Source organism: Haemaphysalis longicornis, unplaced genomic scaffold (assembly GCF_048455015.1).
Source record: "Haemaphysalis longicornis isolate Haplotype H1 unplaced genomic scaffold, Haemaphysalis longicornis Haplotype H1 scaffold_8, whole genome shotgun sequence".
Lineage (NCBI taxonomy): Eukaryota > Metazoa > Arthropoda > Arachnida > Ixodida > Ixodidae > Haemaphysalis > Haemaphysalis longicornis.
In genome coordinates this window covers 122,244,824-122,263,553 of record NW_027526445.1, presented here as the reverse complement: position 1 = coordinate 122,263,553, position 18,730 = coordinate 122,244,824, and the positions used below count along the sequence as shown (strand labels likewise).

At 46.0% G+C, this 18,730-nt stretch overlaps 1 protein-coding gene across 5 annotated transcripts in view; it reads left to right on the top strand.

The window, feature by feature from the left end:
- The first annotated feature begins 741 nt into the window (after positions 1–741).
- Bs (serum response factor blistered) overlaps positions 742–18,730 on the top strand; it is a 32,408-nt gene continuing 14,419 nt past the window's right edge. For 2 of the 5 annotated variants that reach the window (XM_077680635.1, XM_077680634.1), the window contains exons 1-2: positions 742–1,496; positions 4,167–4,436. In XM_077680635.1, coding sequence (XP_077536761.1) covers positions 1,167–1,496; positions 4,167–4,436 — 600 coding nt within the window. In that variant the 5' untranslated portion in view covers positions 742–1,166. The remainder of the gene's footprint in view (positions 1,497–4,166; positions 4,437–18,730) is intronic. The other 3 variants (XM_077680639.1, XM_077680637.1, XM_077680636.1) reach the window with 2 other exon arrangements.

The window sequence follows — 18,730 nt, the reverse complement described above, 5'->3', positions numbered from 1 at the left end:
TTCACTCTTCAGCATTAAGCAAGCAATCAATGATGGGAATTTACAAGTACTGCTGTAATACTTATTGACCCATATTTTCCGTGTCAGAAAATGAAAAAAAAAAAAATGATGCTGAGGTTGCGGCTTAAAATTTGAGCATTGCTAAGTAATATGCTAAATACAGCCCTTAAAGGATTTCATCGTTAATCGAAAATATTTAGGTGTGGAGTGACGTCAAAAAGGATGGCTACCGTTGCGAGCAATGCGAGCGCGCTCAAATCGAAACTTCGTGCTGGGATGGATAGTGATGCACATCTTCACTCCATGGTGGTGACGTGTTTGCTGGAACCATGGAGTATTCCTTCCTCCGTGGCTAGAACGCATTGCATAAACTGTACTGCCAACACTGTACGCACCGAAGCGGTGCGCATCGTAAAGCAATTTAAATGCGCCGCGCGATTTCCCGCGTCTTGGAGTGGGAAAGTTTCGTCCCGATTCCATATTTGGGAGGACCTCCCAAATATGGCGATGATCATGACCATATATGGAAAACCCGTGGCGACAGGTGATCTCCATCGGCTACCCGTTACCCGCGTCTTTGGAGCGGCTAGTTCGGCAGAACGGCGAAATACGAACACGTTTTAACATGAATTGCTTTGCGAAAACGATTAATATGTGCAGTTGTTGCTCCTGTACGATTAAAAAGCAAAAGACGTCGCATGTGCGGGAACTACTTTCAGCGGCGGAAGGTACAGAGGCCCCAAGCGCTCCGAGGCCCACGCCCATTCGGTAACTCGCCTGCATGCACAGAGCAGTCGATGCGGCTTGCTGGCGCCGCGCCGATGTCGTCGTGTGTGGCGTCTAGTAGAAACAGTACCGCAGGTTCTTCTTCGTATTTTACTTTGTTTCGTCGCGCGTAGCGGCACGTGCTCGGTGACTGGCGCAGCGGAACAGACAAGCACCATCGCCGCCGTGGAGATCAAACACTCATCGTCGTTGTTTTTGCGTGGTCGTGGTTGCGTGCGTCGTGTGTTCACGCGCGATCAGCGGGCGAGTGTCGTAAAAAGCGGTCGGTGTGGGTGCTCCAACGCAGCGACGGCGACCCTTCTCGAAAAGTGCCGGACAGGCCATGGACGCGAGCCGCGGACCTTTTTCCCAGCTCTGACAGGCTCTCCCAAGGCTGCGTTATGATGCAGACATCGAGCCAGCATGAGGAACTCAAAGCCATGGCATTCCCGCCCTTCGAAGCGCAGCTCGTAGGCGACGCGACGGCCAGCTTAGACGACATCGTCGCCTCCGGCGAAAGAAAATCGTCCGCCGACGAGACGTCCGGCATGACGTTGGACGATATGCTTCTTCAGCAGCAGCCTCAGCAGCAGCAGCAGCAGCCCAAGAAGATGCCGCCTCCGAACGGCAAAAAGACCAAGGGGCGCGTCAAAATCAAGATGGAATTCATCGACAACAAGCTGCGCCGATACACAACCTTCAGCAAGCGAAAGACGGGTATTATGAAGAAGGTGAGATCACTTTTGGCTCCCTTCGCGTTGTCTGAGCTCAGCGACTTTCAGTCCGGCCATCTGCCCGTTCGTGTTACGACTGCAGTCCGTTCCGGTGTCTTGTGTCACCCGTTTATACTGGGGTCGGATTATTGCCGCCGCGTGCCATTAGTTTAGGGTGTCAGTGAGCGCGTTCCCGACCCCGTGTTCAGGCAACGGAGGTTTCTAGACGCACGTGTGGTCGCTCGGCCTCCTCCGCGGTCTGTCGTCGAGTGGGGGTCGTAACAGCCCCGCCTGCTTCCTTCCCCCGAGTCGCGCGGGTAGCAACGGGACCTTGCTGGGAGGTTCCGTGACGAACGGACTACGAGAACGTGAGTGACGCACGATGAAATCGGTGATCGTGAGGTTTAATTTGTTCCGACGAGCCGCCGGCCTCGGACTGTGGCCGGCCGGCTGGTCGGCCGAGGCCTGGCCGTCTGCCCACACCCACGCCTGTGTCGATTTTGCGGATCGCCTGCCCCTCATCCTCAATCATTGCGAAGACAGCCGCCGCCGCCGCGTCTGGCTGCGGTCCCAGAGTGGTTTCGCTTCGGCCGACTGACATCCGTCGCGTCGTTGTGTCCGAGAGAAAATAAATTTACGCGTACTGCGCCTTCGTCGGGAGTGAGCGCATTCCCTCGAGGACGCCGGAACTGGATTTGCGTAGGAGACGAGCACTCTTGCCTAACCGGCTACCCGCCCCGCACTTAACACGAGCGATTAATACCTAAATCGAAGTAGCTCGCGACCCATTTGCGCTGGCCAGATCGTCATTCGCGGTCGTGACCGCATTCTGCGCGCCTCTGGTTAAGAGTTTTCGTGTTTACCTCGTCCTGTCGTAATTGTTTGGCTGACGGATGTTAATTGGGTCCCCGAAAAACTGGGACCTCGTTTATAAAAGCACGGGTAGTTGAAGGTATGTGAAGCCAGAGTACACGTAGAAAACGTTAATACGGTATAGTTGGTTACAGCAGAGCTGAAAATAGCCCAGCTAGCTACGGGGTTGGCATTGACATTATGCACATCTGTTGGACGGGTGAGCGGCTGCAATGGACCCGTTTCTGGATCTGTTGTTGACTCCGTGGAGAACCTCAATTTCAAATTTCACGGTAAAGATAGGCAGAAGGAGTAATCCATTGTTCATGTTGTTTGTAATGGGTTAAAATTCGTTATCTTTTCCTTCGTCGGCTTTTTCGTTTTCCGCAGTCTCTTTCATTGCCCCCGTCCCCATATGCCGCACATATGGTTTGTACCGTGGATGCACAAAGTTGACATGGCTACTTATTGAGCTGTGATATGGCTTAAAATTTTACACTGGTCACGTTCCCTTTGTAAGCAGGTTGTACTGTAACAGTAGATTGATTGATTGATTGTAGGGTTTAACGCGCCGACGCAACGCAGGCGATGAGGCGCGCCGTAGTGGAGGGCTCCGGATTAATTTTGACCACCTGGGGATCTTTAACGTGCGCCAAAATCTCGTACACACGGGCGTTTTTGCTTTTTGCCTCCATCAGAAAAGCGGCCGCCGCGGCCGGGAATCGAACCCGCGACCTCGTGCTCAGCAGCGCAACGCCTTAGCCACTGAGCCACCGCGGCGGGTGTACTGTAACGGTAGCTGCTCTTAACCATTCAGTAGACGTAAAGGCCTTTGCAAACGTCAATAGAATCGGTACTCATGCTTGTTATTGTCTTTAATACACTACATTTTTTCCCTTTTTTTAAATCACCAGTGGAACGGAATCATGTTGCATTCCCAAAAATTGAGTACGGTAGTCTGAGAGAAATTGTCATTTATATAATGTTCAGACATCAAATGCAACAATCTCAGTGAACATAACTAGGCAAATGGAACAGCGTGGGGGTCACGGATACTTGCTTGGTTTTGTATTTATGCGACGTAAAAATATTCTAAGCGGAACGAATATTTCCACGCCGCGAATAACTGGAACAACCAAGCTGGTTATAAGCATTCAACAAGCTGACTCTGCGTTGCAAACTCTTGGAAATCTTTTCAAACAAGCAAAAGGTTCTGAGATTTTTTGTTGTAACCGAATGGCCATGGATGACGCTCTAATAAAAACATAGCTGCGAGAACCTCAAAAGCCAAAGATCGACTTTGTGTTCCACCCAGTGATTGGCAGTTATTACAGAAGTACCTGTGTCCATGAATGTATATGTATAAAAAAGTAGAAGCTTTACATAATCCACCATTTACAGTTTTGACATCAGTATAAAAAGAAAAGTAGAATTTTTTTCTTTGTTATTGGTTGTAGGTAAATGCTATTCGAGTGTAACTTGATGTCTGGAGTTCTTGTAGCACTGAGGTATTGAAGAGAACTGACGACCAGTGGACCATCAGGGAAACAGAGTGGTTGCCCAGAGATGGGACTAGACGTAGAGGAATACCATTAACCGGATAAAGGGACGGAATAATATTTGTAGGCAAAGAATGGGCATGACAAAGACAGGAACCTAGAGGCTCCTGCCCTGTAGTGGTCACACGCAGGCTGATGATTATGATGGTACTGTAACAATTTTGCCTTGTGTGGTGTTCGACGGGGGATAAGTGCTTTGCAGTTGTCTCTGGGCGTAGCTTTTGTCGTGCACTACCTGTAGGCGCGTCAACGAGTGTTGTCGTTTACGATGTCGCAGGCGTACGAGCTGTCGACGCTGACGGGCACCCAGGTGATGCTGCTGGTGGCGTCGGAGACGGGCCACGTGTACACGTTTGCGACGCGCAAGCTGCAGCCCATGATCACGTCGGACGCGGGCAAGGCCCTGATCCAGACGTGCCTCAACTCGCCCGACCCACCACAGGGCACCACGAGCCCCCCGGGCCCGGGGCCGGACCAGCGCATGAGCGCCACGGGCTTCGAGGAGACCGACCTCACCTACAGCGTCACTGAGGACAGCGAGAATAAGGTGCGAGAAGGCTCTTCCTTGGCATGACCTCGTGGTGGTGGCATGGTTTCTTCCAAGCCAGCCTGTGTACATGGACCCAGAACACCATTTTAGTTCTGTCCGAAATTTTAATGAGGGCTTTGAGTGCTTGAGCCTGCCTGACTGGAAGATTCGCCCTGCCTCGGGAGTTTTAATGTAGGCCGAAGCCTGGTATCCATGGGGTACTATCAAGTTCCTCGCAAGCGAATGCCCACCCCCAGAACGACGCCCACCCCCTTTTAGGGGTGAAATATTCAATTTGCTAAAAAAGCCCAAAGATCGCACACCCCGTAAAATCGATGGCTTTAGCGCCGATGAGTGAATTAAATAAACGCGAATCGTCTGTTCATGTGTTGATTCGGTCAGTTATTTATCCTTTCCTCACTTGAGCCGAAAGTTCACCCATCCAGTATTTTTTCTTGATACTTCCGCAGTTTTGATTGACGGTGCGGCCACTTTTTTCTAGTTTTTCACAACTGCCCCGAAAGATCGCCCATCCCGTATTTTTCGCTTGATATCTCTGTACTTTGGGTGGGCATTCTTTCGGAACTTTCATTTTTCATCTTGGCCGTCGAAAAAAATAATTGCTGCAGCCAGGAATTGAACTTGCTAGATAGTAGTAGCTCAGTAGTCTAATGACTTGGCTACGACGCCACTGGGGTAGGTTAATTTGTTTATAGCCACACAAACAAACAGCACGTTTCAGAAATGGAAGGGGAATCCATAGTTTCAAACCACCAGAGATTCTGGAAGCATGTGCTTACTTACATAAGGGGACGGGGACAGAATCCTGTGTACAAAAGCACTTGGAGCAATTACGACTTGTTTGCAGCGAAGCAAGAGCTGAGGTTTTGTTACAGGGAAGCACAGCAGCAGCAGTCATGATATATTTACTGTAATAATAACAATAATTGTGACAGAAAGAAGACACAGGTGCAAAATTTCCAACAGGTATATTCTTTCACTGCTCTGACGAAACTTCTGCATGTAGGATTGCATGTACAAGCCGTGTGAGACCTGTCTTGGAAACTTCACGCGAAAGAGGAACAGAATGTAGAAGGCGGAACTTGGCCACTGTCGCAGACAAGAGTCTCAGCTGCTGTAAGAAGGGGGAGGGAGACTTTCCAAGGCAGCTTATTAAATAAAGTCGCTTCCGTGAAAGCAAAGTGGCTTCTAGTACTGTAATGGTACAAAAACCCATTTCGGAAAATCACTCTTGCGAGGATAGAAAACTTTCGGGAAGTAATCCTTTGCAGCATCTCCCTCTCGATGTAAAGTTCTAGCTCCGTGTAGGATTTTGTCTGTCCATGCTTGTTGTATTCATTGCGAAAATAAGCGGACAAAGTGTGGAAAAGCATGTCAACGACCATGTGTCTTTCTTGGACTATAGACGTGAAATTTTGGCCCGTCTACCGAAAAGATGTTTATGTACATTCGGCACGTACGTGCTCTTTACTTACATTGCAAAAACTGCATTGACATTACCCCCTGAGGAGGAGCTTATGCTGCATTTCACGTAACTAGGAATAAGCGTTAAAAATGCAAAAGTTAGATTTTTGAGCAACAAAGTAATTAATGTTAATTTGAAACGGTGCTTGTACTGATTCAATGCATTTTCTACGATTCGAACAATTAACCAGCCGAATCAAAGCAATTCCTTAGCAAGTGAATCTGGAAAAAAAATTTCAGTTATGTTTCAGTTACTGATTTGTAGAGGGCCAGACAAAATAAAATCACTAGGTGGAGCAGCTTTGATGGAATGCTCATAAGTGTAGAAGATTGTTCAAACACCAAGTTCAGATGATGATGGGGGGAGCACCTCACTCGCTGCCTTGTTACATTCCTTGCACTTGACATCTTCACTTCTCATCGTGCACGTGTGGCCGCGTTTGCAATCACAAGTTGATTCTTCTTTTGCAAAAACTGCAGTGCTGCGCATATTTTCGGGCACTGTACAACTGCGTAGTGTAAAACTTTTAGGTAAACTCGCGTGTGGTAAGCGTAACTGTTTTACATTCATTAATCACTTCATTAATTATTGCGTAATGGTCTGGTGAGATGGCCTGCACCGTTTTGGATAATCTTGAATTACATGGCTGCTGGAAAGGTCACCTTTTTTAAGGCTTTGTTATAGTCACGTAAAATGTCCTGAATATATGGATAGTTGAACGTTCAGCTTGTAAACAAAGTGGGCATCAGCAAAACGTGTAAGCACCAGGCCACACTTGCATTGGAAAAGTCTTTGCGCCTAAATGTTTAATGTGGTGGAGTTGGTGCATTTTCAAGAGCACATTAAAGACAATGTTGGTCTTCATCTCAACTTTTTTATGCTTTGAATTGGAGCAAAATTCAGGTCCAGTTACCTTTTTTTTTACATTTTGCTTTGACGTAATTTGACGGTTTGCAGAGTTTGATAGTTTGATAATTTAAGGTAATTTGATAGTTTTCACAGTTTCAAAGCTGTGCAAACTATTAATAAAAGAGTTTGAGCACTCTTCTCTTGTAATAGGGCCACTCCTGTGGTTTGCCTAAACCTTCGCCCTTACTGCCGACGCTGTCATCGGCAGAAAGTCATTCTAGAATTTGCTTGTACTGTGCATGTAGTCACTTATGCATGCACACAGATGTGTACGCTGCACAAATATGTGGTCATTGCCACATTCTGCCTAGATCTCACACATTTTTTAGAACATCAGAAAAGAGGATGTCCTCACCAGACCGTCGTCTAGTATGCTGAGATGTTTGTGTACACAATCGCGATAACTCTACAAGTTGGTGTTAGCTTATGAACATCATGAAGAGGTTCTCAACCCAGCTTTGTTATGATGGTTGTTGATGTAGGTATCTCTGTTGGTTAGCGGTGAAACATTTCTTTTTTTTTTATGATTTCCTGATTACTAGGGACACACGTATTGGTGTTTTTTTCCCCCGTTTGCCTGTCTCATTCTGTTTTAAGCAGTCAAACCCATTTTCTTTTGATCCATTAACAGGACATACGATATGCGAACCAGTCTTAGCACTTTCTGTGAATAGTGGGGACTTGATGGTAATTAAGATTAAAATAAATCGAACTGACAAAGTGTGTCTTCATAGTAGCTATTTTCTAAAATTGTCATGCGTGCCAGGTGGGTTCATTAATGGACCATTAGATTCTATTTTGACTGTGTGTTCTGTTTTAGTACATCAAGGTCTTCTGTCCGTTGCACAGCACTTGCTTCCAACATGTCACTTGCATCAATCCGAGGTTTTTTTCTCTCTCACAATTTACGCATAGTTGGGTATGCTTGTATCAATGGGTCAGTTTTAGACATGTAGGCACCGCTTGCACCATTTATAGCTACATTTTCGTCACAATGCCTCGCAAATGGTTCCTTTGTAGCTATATCTGATAATACTGTGAATACCTTCACTGCTTTTTTTCTTTCTTTCTTAACGCTATCTTTGCCCTTGCTTGCGCATGCCGTGGTTGTGGATTGGAAGCTTGGCACGACAATGCATGCACCCTCGATTGTCACTGGGATGCATGACTACAATGGGGGGGTGCGGAAGAGGCAGGGAGATATTGCGACGTCGTCGGTGTTTCCCAATTGCATGCAGTGCGTTTTATGTCTTGCTTGCAGTGGCTGCCGCATGCGCGACACTTATGGTAATGCGGCGTTGGCGTCGAGAGAAAAATGCTTTGTGCCATTGTGTCGTCACTGCTTGCTGCAAGGGTCGGTTGCATTTCCTATTTGTGGCAGGTATACGCATACGTCCCTGCATACCAATGCCAGGCCTGCTGGTGGGGAACGACGTTGTGCAGCTCCAACTTTGCTTGCTGCATCTTATCGCATTTGTTGCAAGCATCCCACGTTGCGTTATTCTTTATTTGATGGTGAACATTCCAAAAAAGAGGGGAGCTGCTACACTGGCGCAATGCTTGAGGTGGCTGTGTCACTCCATTGGTGTGCTTGGCCAGTCTTTGATGTTAAGTTTGCACCGCCCGCGTGGCTAATGTGTCGTTAGAAAGGTCAACTTGCTTGCATAGTATTGAGTGGTATCAAACAGTATTTTTTGTTGTTGGTTCATCTGAAAAAATATGAAAGTTTGAACAGGAAAAATTGCTCTTTGCTTTACTTGAGCTTGCATTTTTAGAGAATTGTGAAAGAGTATTCGACATAATAGATGGTGCTTACCGGGTACTTTGAAGACATGCCTATTGGCCATGTGATGGAAGTAAAATTGTTTCAGCACAAAAGCTTTTTCAGCTGCCTGTGTGAGAAAGGGTATAAAATAGCTAAAAAAGAAGGCAATTCAATGTCACGTAACATTTATTTAGCTCATTGCAGAAGAAAATCATCTTGCATACATGATGGAAGTACACTTATTTTCAATATTTGACTGAATTTTGTTGAGAACATTTTTTAGCTGCTGCATTTTGCACACATATATCGGAATGAGTTTTGAGTTGAAAATGTTGGGTCGTGTGTGTCTGCATATCACCATATTTAAGGTTGCAGTAGCTAAATAAGTTCACAGTGAAATGTAGCCAGATTTCAATAGCAGCCTGCTAGGAATTTTACTTTTTCCGACTTTTTTTTTTTTTAACTTTTCTTCAGCAAAGCCAGCTGAGGTTATCTATTTGTTTGAAACCATTTCACTTTTGTCATGCGGCCAATAGACATGTATTTTGTATGTGCAGCAAACCTTGTCTACTTGTGCCAAATATTTTTTTTATAATTCCATCAAAATGCAGTCAAAAATGAAGCGAAACAGGATTTTAGGATTTTTTTCATGTTTGGACTTTAAAATTTTATTTTCCCTCCAGTAGGTGATGAAATTGTTCGGTATCACTCGATCCTACACAAGCTGGCCTTTCTCATGATAACTAGCCATGTAACTGGTGCAAGCTGATGTGCTCAATGGCCTCACAGACGTAATCCAAAAGTGGTTACACACCCTGAGGGAGTGAGACTGCCACCTTATAGGGGCCATGCAGACAAAATGCGAGTTTGTTTTATTCGAAAGATTTTGTGTTTTATAGTGTCCCCGGCGCTTGTCTGGAAGCAAACGATGCTTTATTCACATATAAATTAATCCATTTCAGTTAAAATTTTCATTCTCCCGCCAAATTGTGTGTTTTCGTAACGTCTGCAGTGACATCATATGTGCTGAAGAGCTTTGTTTACCGTTAGTCAACGTAGATGGTGCCACCATACTGCGGCGGGCCCTTTTCTGCCTTTGCTTTGTTTTTAACCATATTTGTATCTGGCTTGATTTCGTTAGAGTAGAAAACAATCGTTTCATGAAACATGGCGTTTGCTCGTCAAATAAGGTCACGTAAGACGCTGTCGCTTACGCCAATCGGCCAGTTTCGTCTTAGACAACTCAAAGTGCCGCAGTGCTGTGCAGCTAAAACGAGCATTGTGCGTGCAGTACCAACAGCAGTACGCATTGGTACTTCTATGCTTACGAGCGCTTTCATAGCTTCCACTGTTTATCCCACAATTCTTACTGCTATAAAAAGAATGTGCCCTTAATTTAAGCGCAAATAGCTCGTTCGGCAAGCTTGTAAGCCCTGCCTAATTTGCGTTTGCTTTTGTGGGCCTCTGCCAATCGCACATCTGGGCGCATATGACATCATAGGTTCTGTTCCGGGAAATGAGGTAATGGGTCGCATGGCCATTGCCTTTTTTCGTAATTATGTAGCTTATTTGAGCGAAGTTTACGGTAAAAGTGGTGTCAGTATGATTCTAACGAGGCAATCTTTTGAATGAACCAAACTTGTGTTTTGTCTGCATGGCCCCTTTAAGGGCGCTGGGAAACAGCAGTACAGGGGGGTTGTCTTCTTGTCGTGGCTTTCTTACAATTCCTCTTTCTCTGGTCAGGCGGTGTTGGTCGTTGCTGGTGCGTGCCCCGCAGCCCTCACCGCCACTGCCACCGCTCACTTCTTTCTACCAGAAGGAATTGCAAGGGAATCGCAACAAGAATAACATCCCTTCTGCTCCGATTGCAGGCTTACCGCACATTGACATGTCACAGAGAGAAAGAACGCGCACAATGAGCAAGACAGGAGTGAATCAGCCACCCCCGTTCACTTGCCGCTCCTGCTTGTTCCAGCTCTCCCAGATGCCACCGCTGATGCAACTGCCCGAATTCGGCAGCCACAAATTGCCGCCGTTTTTCATGATCTGACGGGGGGAACGTGCCGATCGCCTCCTCCTCCTCCTCTCGCTTCCTCCTCTCCCTGCAACCCCCCTTGGTGGCGTCATCGCCTGTCTACGAGACGTCGGTGGCGAAAAACAGCAGCCGCATCACCACCACCACCACCCTCTGTGGCTTCCTGTGCTTGCGGTGTTTCTGTGCGTGTGTGTTCCGTGTGTGCGTTTGTGCCTGCTGCTTGCAACGACCCCTTCCGTTGGCGGCCGTTTGGACGGTCAGCATTGTGAAACGAACAACACTGCCGTAGTTAGCTGGAATGTTTTCGAAAACTGTGCCAAACTTACAGATATAGCGGCTGCCCCGTTATTTTTGTCTTTCTACGCGCACAAGAAGGTTGTTGCGAAAAGTTCCTCGCTTTAGAAGTAGTTATTTTAATTTTTTTGCCTCTTTTAGCGAGCGCACTAACTATTTGTGTGCAACTTTCTCGCCCGCAATGCCGTCAGGAACGGGCCTAATCATTCCATTGCATTTTTTTTTATATCCCGCTTTATGACCTGCTAAAGCAATGTGATACCGATAATTTGCCTGGGCTACGTTGCTTTTCTGCATTGTGTGTCGTTGAGTTTTGTATTTTTGTGTAATTTTTCGCGAGTCGAGCCGGCCTTGACATGCGGCCAAGTTTGCATATTTTCATTTGCCTGCGCATGCAAAGTGCCTGCCCCGTGGGCCGTTACAACTTTGGGGCGAGTCCCTAGGGTGGTACGAGACTTGTGACGATACTCTTGCTTGAACTGTAGGCATCCACGATATTGAATGATTGAAATGATATGTCACTAGAGCAAGCTTTTTTTTTTCTTCGTGGCTCTGTTTTTCTACGTAGCGTGCATGTGCAATTTTTTTGTACAGTATGCATATACGCAATTAACGTTGTTGTTGCCTTTATGCCAATTGCACTGCCTTATGCGTTTTATATGACGAGAGACAAATGTGCGTAAGTGTTAGGTCTGAATCGCGTTTATACAAATGCCAGTTGCGTGCTTGATTCACTGCTGTCGCTTGTTTTACGTGGGTGACTGTTGTGGTTCGACATGTGATCTCCGCGCAATTAAACATGTGAACTAAAACTGTGTGTGTGTATGTCTAGTGGTCACTGCAAGCAGGCACTATACAGTTGTTCGTGGCTAGTCGCCGTCATATTTATTCACCAAGACATTGAATGCCAAGTAAGCACTAACTGCTTTTCATTGTGCCGTCAAGATGGACGGTAGGGAGCGTGTGATTTTTTTTATCTTAAAGCTCTGTCTCGTACGATGTGCTTTTGTAGCATTGTATTACAGCCCTTCACCTATTGGCTGCAAAGTAGGAAAATGTGTGGTTTTTTTCCTCAAAAAAAACTTCAGCCGGGAGCAATAAAACATGTTGTGTATCACTGCACTGAATCCACAGAAGAATATTAAGACAGTGAAACACGAAGTCAGCTAACATAAGCCTTTATTTTGGTTTCCGAGTCTTAATCAGCCGATTCTATCGACATCTTGAGTTTCAAAATGTAATAAGGTTCTTTACAATGGGAATTAAATTTATCAGTGGCGCTTTGGCTTACCTTGTGACAATGTCATTGAACTACTACTCCTGATTGGATTATCATAATTATTTAACTTAGTTTAACTACTCAGCAAAAGTGGTGGCCATTTGGCACACTCTACGACTGGGTGTTGTCTCGTTTTCAATGTGTGCAAACACATAAAGCTCGAAAGCTTTTTATGGTTTATTTAGAATAATCGCGGGCCAAGAGCTACAATTTGTACTAATTTTTTCTTCTCTTCCTTCCATCTTTTTTTCTGGTGCATTTTCTGAGGCTGTGTGCAAAATTATTACTGCATAATTTGGTAGTAGTTGAAACAGAGGGAAACGAAAACCTGATGTCATATTTTACTGGTATCTTTGGAAAACCAGGCATATGCTGAATGTCTTGTCACTTGCAGTATTTTTATGACTGCAGTGCAAGGAATCTAAACTAAGGCTCAAAATTGGTTGCTTTTTACGATTTATAAGAGCAAATTTTGTCTTGGTTGAAACTCGGTGAACTCGTTGTGGCCAGTTTTAAAATAGCATCTTGCAAGATTAAGGTATTCATTACATTGGGGAGCTGTTAACAATTCTTACAGATGTTTTCTTCCCGCATGCTGTTGTAAATAAACATGGGATTGCATAATCCCAATCTACAGACTGCATCATACCAGTTATGGTAGCAGCATTGGAAGGGCAGCTTAAGGGCATTGTGGCTAAACTAAAGCTTCTGTGGGTGTGGGTTTTTGATGTCATTTCTGTGGGCTTTGTGAACGAAACAACGTCTCGTATTTATTCGATCATAAGGCAATCACGATTCTAAGGGAAGGGTGCAGTTTGGAGAGTCGAAAAAAATTGCCATATATATATGTGTATATATATATATATACAGAAAGATAGGTCCGCAGTCTACAACGCCAAAGGAGGCATAGGGGTGTGGTTAGGCTCTTTTTTTACTACGGTTAATGAAGTTAACATTTTTTTAAATATACGGAAGAAAGAAAGAAAAACACGTGCCCAGAGTGGGGACCGAACCCACGCCTTTTGATATATATATATATATATATATATATATATATATATATATATATATATATATATATATATCGCACCAGACCGGTTTTTTGGAGGTCGTGGGTTCGGATCCCACCTGGCAGGCATTTTTTCTCCACTTTCTTACTTTCCAAATTCTTCATCTTGACCAACTACATCCTCCCCTTTGCTTTCCGAGGTTTTCTTGACTGCCAATTCTTATTTCTGTCGTATATATATATACATGCACGCACGCACACACACACACACACACACACACACACACACAGACAGAGAGTGAGTGTCGAATATAAGGCGGGGTATGACTTTGAGACTACGGATTTTGGGAAAGAAACCTTGCCTTGTATTCGAATAAATATGGTAAACGCTTTTGTCGTCAGAAGCCTAAAAAGTGCTTTCTTCAGCTTCTAGCAATTAGTACATTTTAATTTACACTCTTTATGAAGTGGATAAGCAGTAAATAAACTTACTGATCTTGGTAATCACATTTCAATTGAGGCTGGCGAATGGTTACGACGTAACCTGAAGCTCAGTGAACATGTCCTGCACTTCTCTGTGCAGGTGTGATGCCTTAGCTACAGTTAAGACATATTGGAAAATTAGTCCACCAGTCTTTGTTTGAAGAAAACTACCCAACGCCGTCCAAGACCTGGCCTCTATAACTGGAGTGTCATGGTAAAATGAACGTGTGGCTTTGAATTCGATGCTGGTTAAGCGATCTGCAAGACAGTCACCTGCTTGAATAAAAAAACCAACAGAGTTGTTGGTAGCATGACTGTGAATGTTGTGAGAGGAACTGATACAGCGTCCTTGTAGAAATGCTTCTTTTTTTTTTTAATATACAGCAGTGATGTGTGTGTGTGTCCATTTGTATGTCAACTCCGGTATCAGGGCCCCCCTGCATTTCACTAAGCCTGTAAAGAAGGTGAATTGAACTCAGCCAAAGCAGCAACCATGATTAGTGGACTTGGACACGAATCTTTGCAAAGTAATGATTTCTGGCTTTGTGTTTGCGTTCAATTTTTGGGGCCTCTTCTACAACTCTGGGCCCACACTTGCAAAATGTGTTCACAGGAGATCGACCAAAAATGTCGCCATTTATACTTATTTGCTCTGCACACATGGCACTAGCCCATGCTTGAGTTTTTTTTTCTCTCTTTTTATTTAAGGCAACAACTTTACGTTGTCCTGTGTGAAATAGTGTCCACCAAAAGTCATTGCGATGACATATTAGCCGTATGCTAACAGCTGTAACTTTAGGTCGTGTCACTGTGGGGTGATCGTCTGCGAATTTCTCTGTAGTTATGAAGCTGGCATGACAAGTGCGTGGGACACAATGTCGTTTGGTGCCCAAATGTCTCTGTTGGTCTTGGCACGGGTGCCAACTTGCTGCGACTGCCAACAGGACATGTTCCTCGCATCTCCTGGAAACACAAGTCCCAAACCCGGTTTACATAAACTGAGAGGAGTAGAAAAAAGAAAAAAAAGTGTCGTATCAACACAGCCTCGCTCTCAGGCAGCTGGAGATATTTACTGTTCTGAAAAAGAGTGCGCACTCGGTCCAAGGATAGAGTCGCGCCCATCCATGCCGTCGCAGAGGAGTCTGAGCCCGGGGTCCCAGAGAGAGAGAGCGCTCGCGTGCCACAGGGTTTAGCTTCAAAAGGAGGCCGTTCTAAGTATGGGCTTCGCGGAGGAACCTCCGCTCGGACAAACTTGGCGCTGTTCCCCCCCGGGCCGTCCCGATTTGGAAACTGCCCACAAATGCGCGCCAAGCTATATACAGACCAGCGCTTGCCGACCCCCCTTCTTTTCAAAACCCACGGCGGCTCGACAAGCGGCGCACGCAGCAGGGCCGCGACGCAGTTTTTTGATACGAGGCCGGTGCAGTCGCCGCGCTTGCTGCATCATCCTGGGAGTGCCAGGATATTTCTTGCGCCGTCTTCTTAACTTTCTTTCTTCGTTCATTCAAACTGCGGCTATCGCATTTATTTCTGTCGGTCACAATATTCGCAAGCAGAAATAAAAAGTGTGCTCAGCAGAAGGTGCCTAACGAGCGTGTCACTTGCGCATGCGCACATTTGCGACGGCGCTCGAAATCGTCTGCTCGAATTGCCGTCGGCGGGCAGAAGCTGTCACAAAACGCGGACACTATCTTATGGTATGCCCCGGGAGGCGGGCCCCCGACTTCCAGCGGTGGCTCTGCGGGACCCCAACCACCAGGAGACGGGCTCGAGCCAAGTTGTACCTCGATTTATAGAAGTACCTAATTCAGTTACGCCGGCCAGCTAGTATGTTTTCGAATTTAAAAATCGTCAGTGTTCAGTACTCTGCGGACACTGCCGAGAAGAGAACAGCAAGCCTTTGAAGCTTGTTAATTTGTGTGCGTGTGTGGGCGCGTAATCCGCGTATGCATTATAAAACATTGTACGTGAAATTCGGAATGCCGAACCGTCCAATATACAGCGCCGCCGTAGCATGTTTAAAATACGCGCGCTGGGGGCGCCGGCGCGAAGCAAAAAGGAAAGAATGCGAAAGATGCGGAACAAAGAGAACAAAGCTCGAAAATAAATAAATAAAACCCCCGAAACTCGGCACGTGCTTTTCGTTTATGCGCTAGCTCGCGCGCCAGACTCTCGGAAAGTGGGTGAAGACGCTGCAGCGCTCGCATGGCTGGCTTCCAGGTTCTGTCGGCTGCATTTGCGTAGTAACCCCGCTCCCACGCTCTCTCTCCCCTCTTCTGGCCGCGTAGAAGTGCGTGCGTATTCCGCCAACGTTTGGCGCGATTTTCTTGAGCTGAAGTGCGCGTGCGCCACCATTGTTTTTCCATTCAGATGCTTGGCCCACTGACAATTGCGTCACGCAGCCTTGCCTTCCTACCATCAAGAAGCGCTCTTCCGACCGATGACCTCCGAACTAGTTTCCTCCCCGAGGAGCGGAAAATATTCTACCATCGACATATCATCATCATCATTATTATTGTTCCTACTGAAATATTATCATTAATTTTCTTTGGGCACTTACGCAGGGGCTGTGCAGGGGTAAAAGCAATCACAATCAGCACGCCCATCATAAAACCAAATCACACCCAACCATTGATGCTGGAGAGCACATGAAAATCCAGTCAATGACTTGTGGTGACTGTGCCCTCTACACAAGCAATGGTAGCATGCACATGCTTTAATTACCAATGTAGAAAAACAGTGTATGTACAAATATATAAAAAAGAAAAAAATCGTCTGACGATTACAATACTCCTTAATGCGAAATTTGACTGGCACAGACGGTAGTCTTCTGGTTGATGGCACAGTGTCTCAGGAAGTGAACGCATCATCAGGGAATGCAGGATGGCTTGCATTACTCTGGTGGTATCTCGCAGCGTGTCACCGCTGCTTAGCAAGTCTTGTGCGGCGTCAGCATACCGCCCTCCCCCTCACACTTTTAGTACTATGCTTTCCTCCTCTTTCCTGTTTGCTCCAACTCGTCTATCTTTGGTGTCCTCATCGTTCGCTCAGTTACAGCGAGGCCAATGGCGACACGAAACCACAGGAGTGGGCACTTAAGAGCTGCGCTTTAAAAGAAACTTGCAAACTAGCGATACACACAGCACATTTTCCTCGTAACCGCAGACATGCTACCGGGCCATCCATACAACTCGCAATGTGGAATTATGCTACAAAAGGAAGGCTTACACAATGAATACTAACAAAGTAAAGAAGTTATGTAAAAAAATCAGTTGAACATGATAGTATACAAGATCAGGAGTATGCACAATGAATCATTTGTTTTAATTTTGCGCTGTTTATTTCTGATTGTCTGTGCTGTCAACATATTAGGAAAGTTCTTTCCTGTCCAGTGGTAATCATTCATATTTTGCACTATTATATAGACACACTGCTTATATATCTGCCGACTACCTTTTAGAGCGTGAGTGGTCACGCAATTGGTGCAAGTCACTTTAGGAACCTGGTTTCTTAAGAAATCTGAGCTGGCTAGCAAAAAAAAAGGGATTGCTTATACTATTTAGTGAAGCTGGCTAGTTTCACGGTGGTATGAGCCCAATACAAAGGGCAAAGCCAGTATATCATCCATCCTTTGATTGATACCACAGGCATCGAATATTTGATATGGAAGGTTAGCTTGATGAATGCTTCATATGAAGGATTTTCAACAATATGTCTGCTGTGTTTGCGGAACATCGACATTGCGGTTTTTTTTTTCAGAACAGGGGGCATTCATGAAAGCGATGAATGTCATCGAATTAGTGACCAACACCACCCCGTATTTCAACAGAATATCATCTGATCCTCTAGCATTTTGTCGTCTGCAAATAAACTTAACTTTTCTGGAGCCATCTGATGCTCAGCAAAAGTCTACAGGGGCCGTTTGACTGAGGGAGCCATTGCTTTCCCTGCACCCCCTGTTTCAACGCCCCTGCTCCCTGCTCAATTGTTCACACTCATACACCCCTGAAAAAAAAAAGAACGCCCCTTTAAAAGGTGTTTTACTTGACCATAACGCTCTTTCTTGCATAAAATTTCCAGGCTATCCTAAAGGAACTGCAGGCAAAATACAACCTGCTTAACTTTAAAGAACTAGCCTTTGTTAACTCATTCAAATCCATTCTAGCACTGAAAAATGTTGGTTTCATTGAAAAAATTACGCCCACCTCCCCTCACGGGAACGCTGGTGTGATACGATGCTGAGGGGGGTTCAAGCGCAAGCGGAGAGCAACCGTCGACCGAAAGGTCGCCGGAGAGCGGCACACCGGTTATATGCGCAGCGCGCCCAAAGGAGAGGAGACCGTGGAGAGAGAGAGTACTGCACATGCGCAGCACCACACGCAGCGCCGCCCACCCGCGGAGTGAGAGCGCGCTGGGCCGCACACCCGCAGATGTTGAGAGATAGTAAGTGTTCGCTCTCACCTGGGCACGCGCCGGCGCCAATGCGTCTGCCGCGGCTATGACACAACACAATCCACTTTAATCCAAGCCAAGCCAAGCCAATTCAATCGAATCCAATCCAATGCCCCTCGCGAGAGAGTGTTCGCTATCGGAGAGGAGAGGGGGTGAGCGGAGGAGAGTGCGGACGCCGACGACAACGACGACGATGGACGCACGCAGGAAGGACAGGGCCGCCGACAAGAGATGCTCTCAGCGTCGCATCTAAAAGATGAGAAATATTTAAATTTCGCGCAACACAACGTCTGTAGCAGTGTGATAAGGGGAATGCTAACAACGGAGTTATCAGGGTGTCAACCCCATGTTAGCATTCAAGTGGTACGACCTAACGAAACTACAGACCCCACTGCAATCGCACGGTCATGTTTCTTGGCGACGACCATGGACGGTGGCAGGCAATCGCACAACAGATTCTGTGATGTCATAAGCCATGAAGACAAAATACAAGTTTATTTATTCAGATCTACAATGGGCCCACAGCTACCATCTTCCTCCATAAGGAGAGCAGCAAAATACATATAAGGAAGGGCATCAGACAAGGAGACACAATCTCTC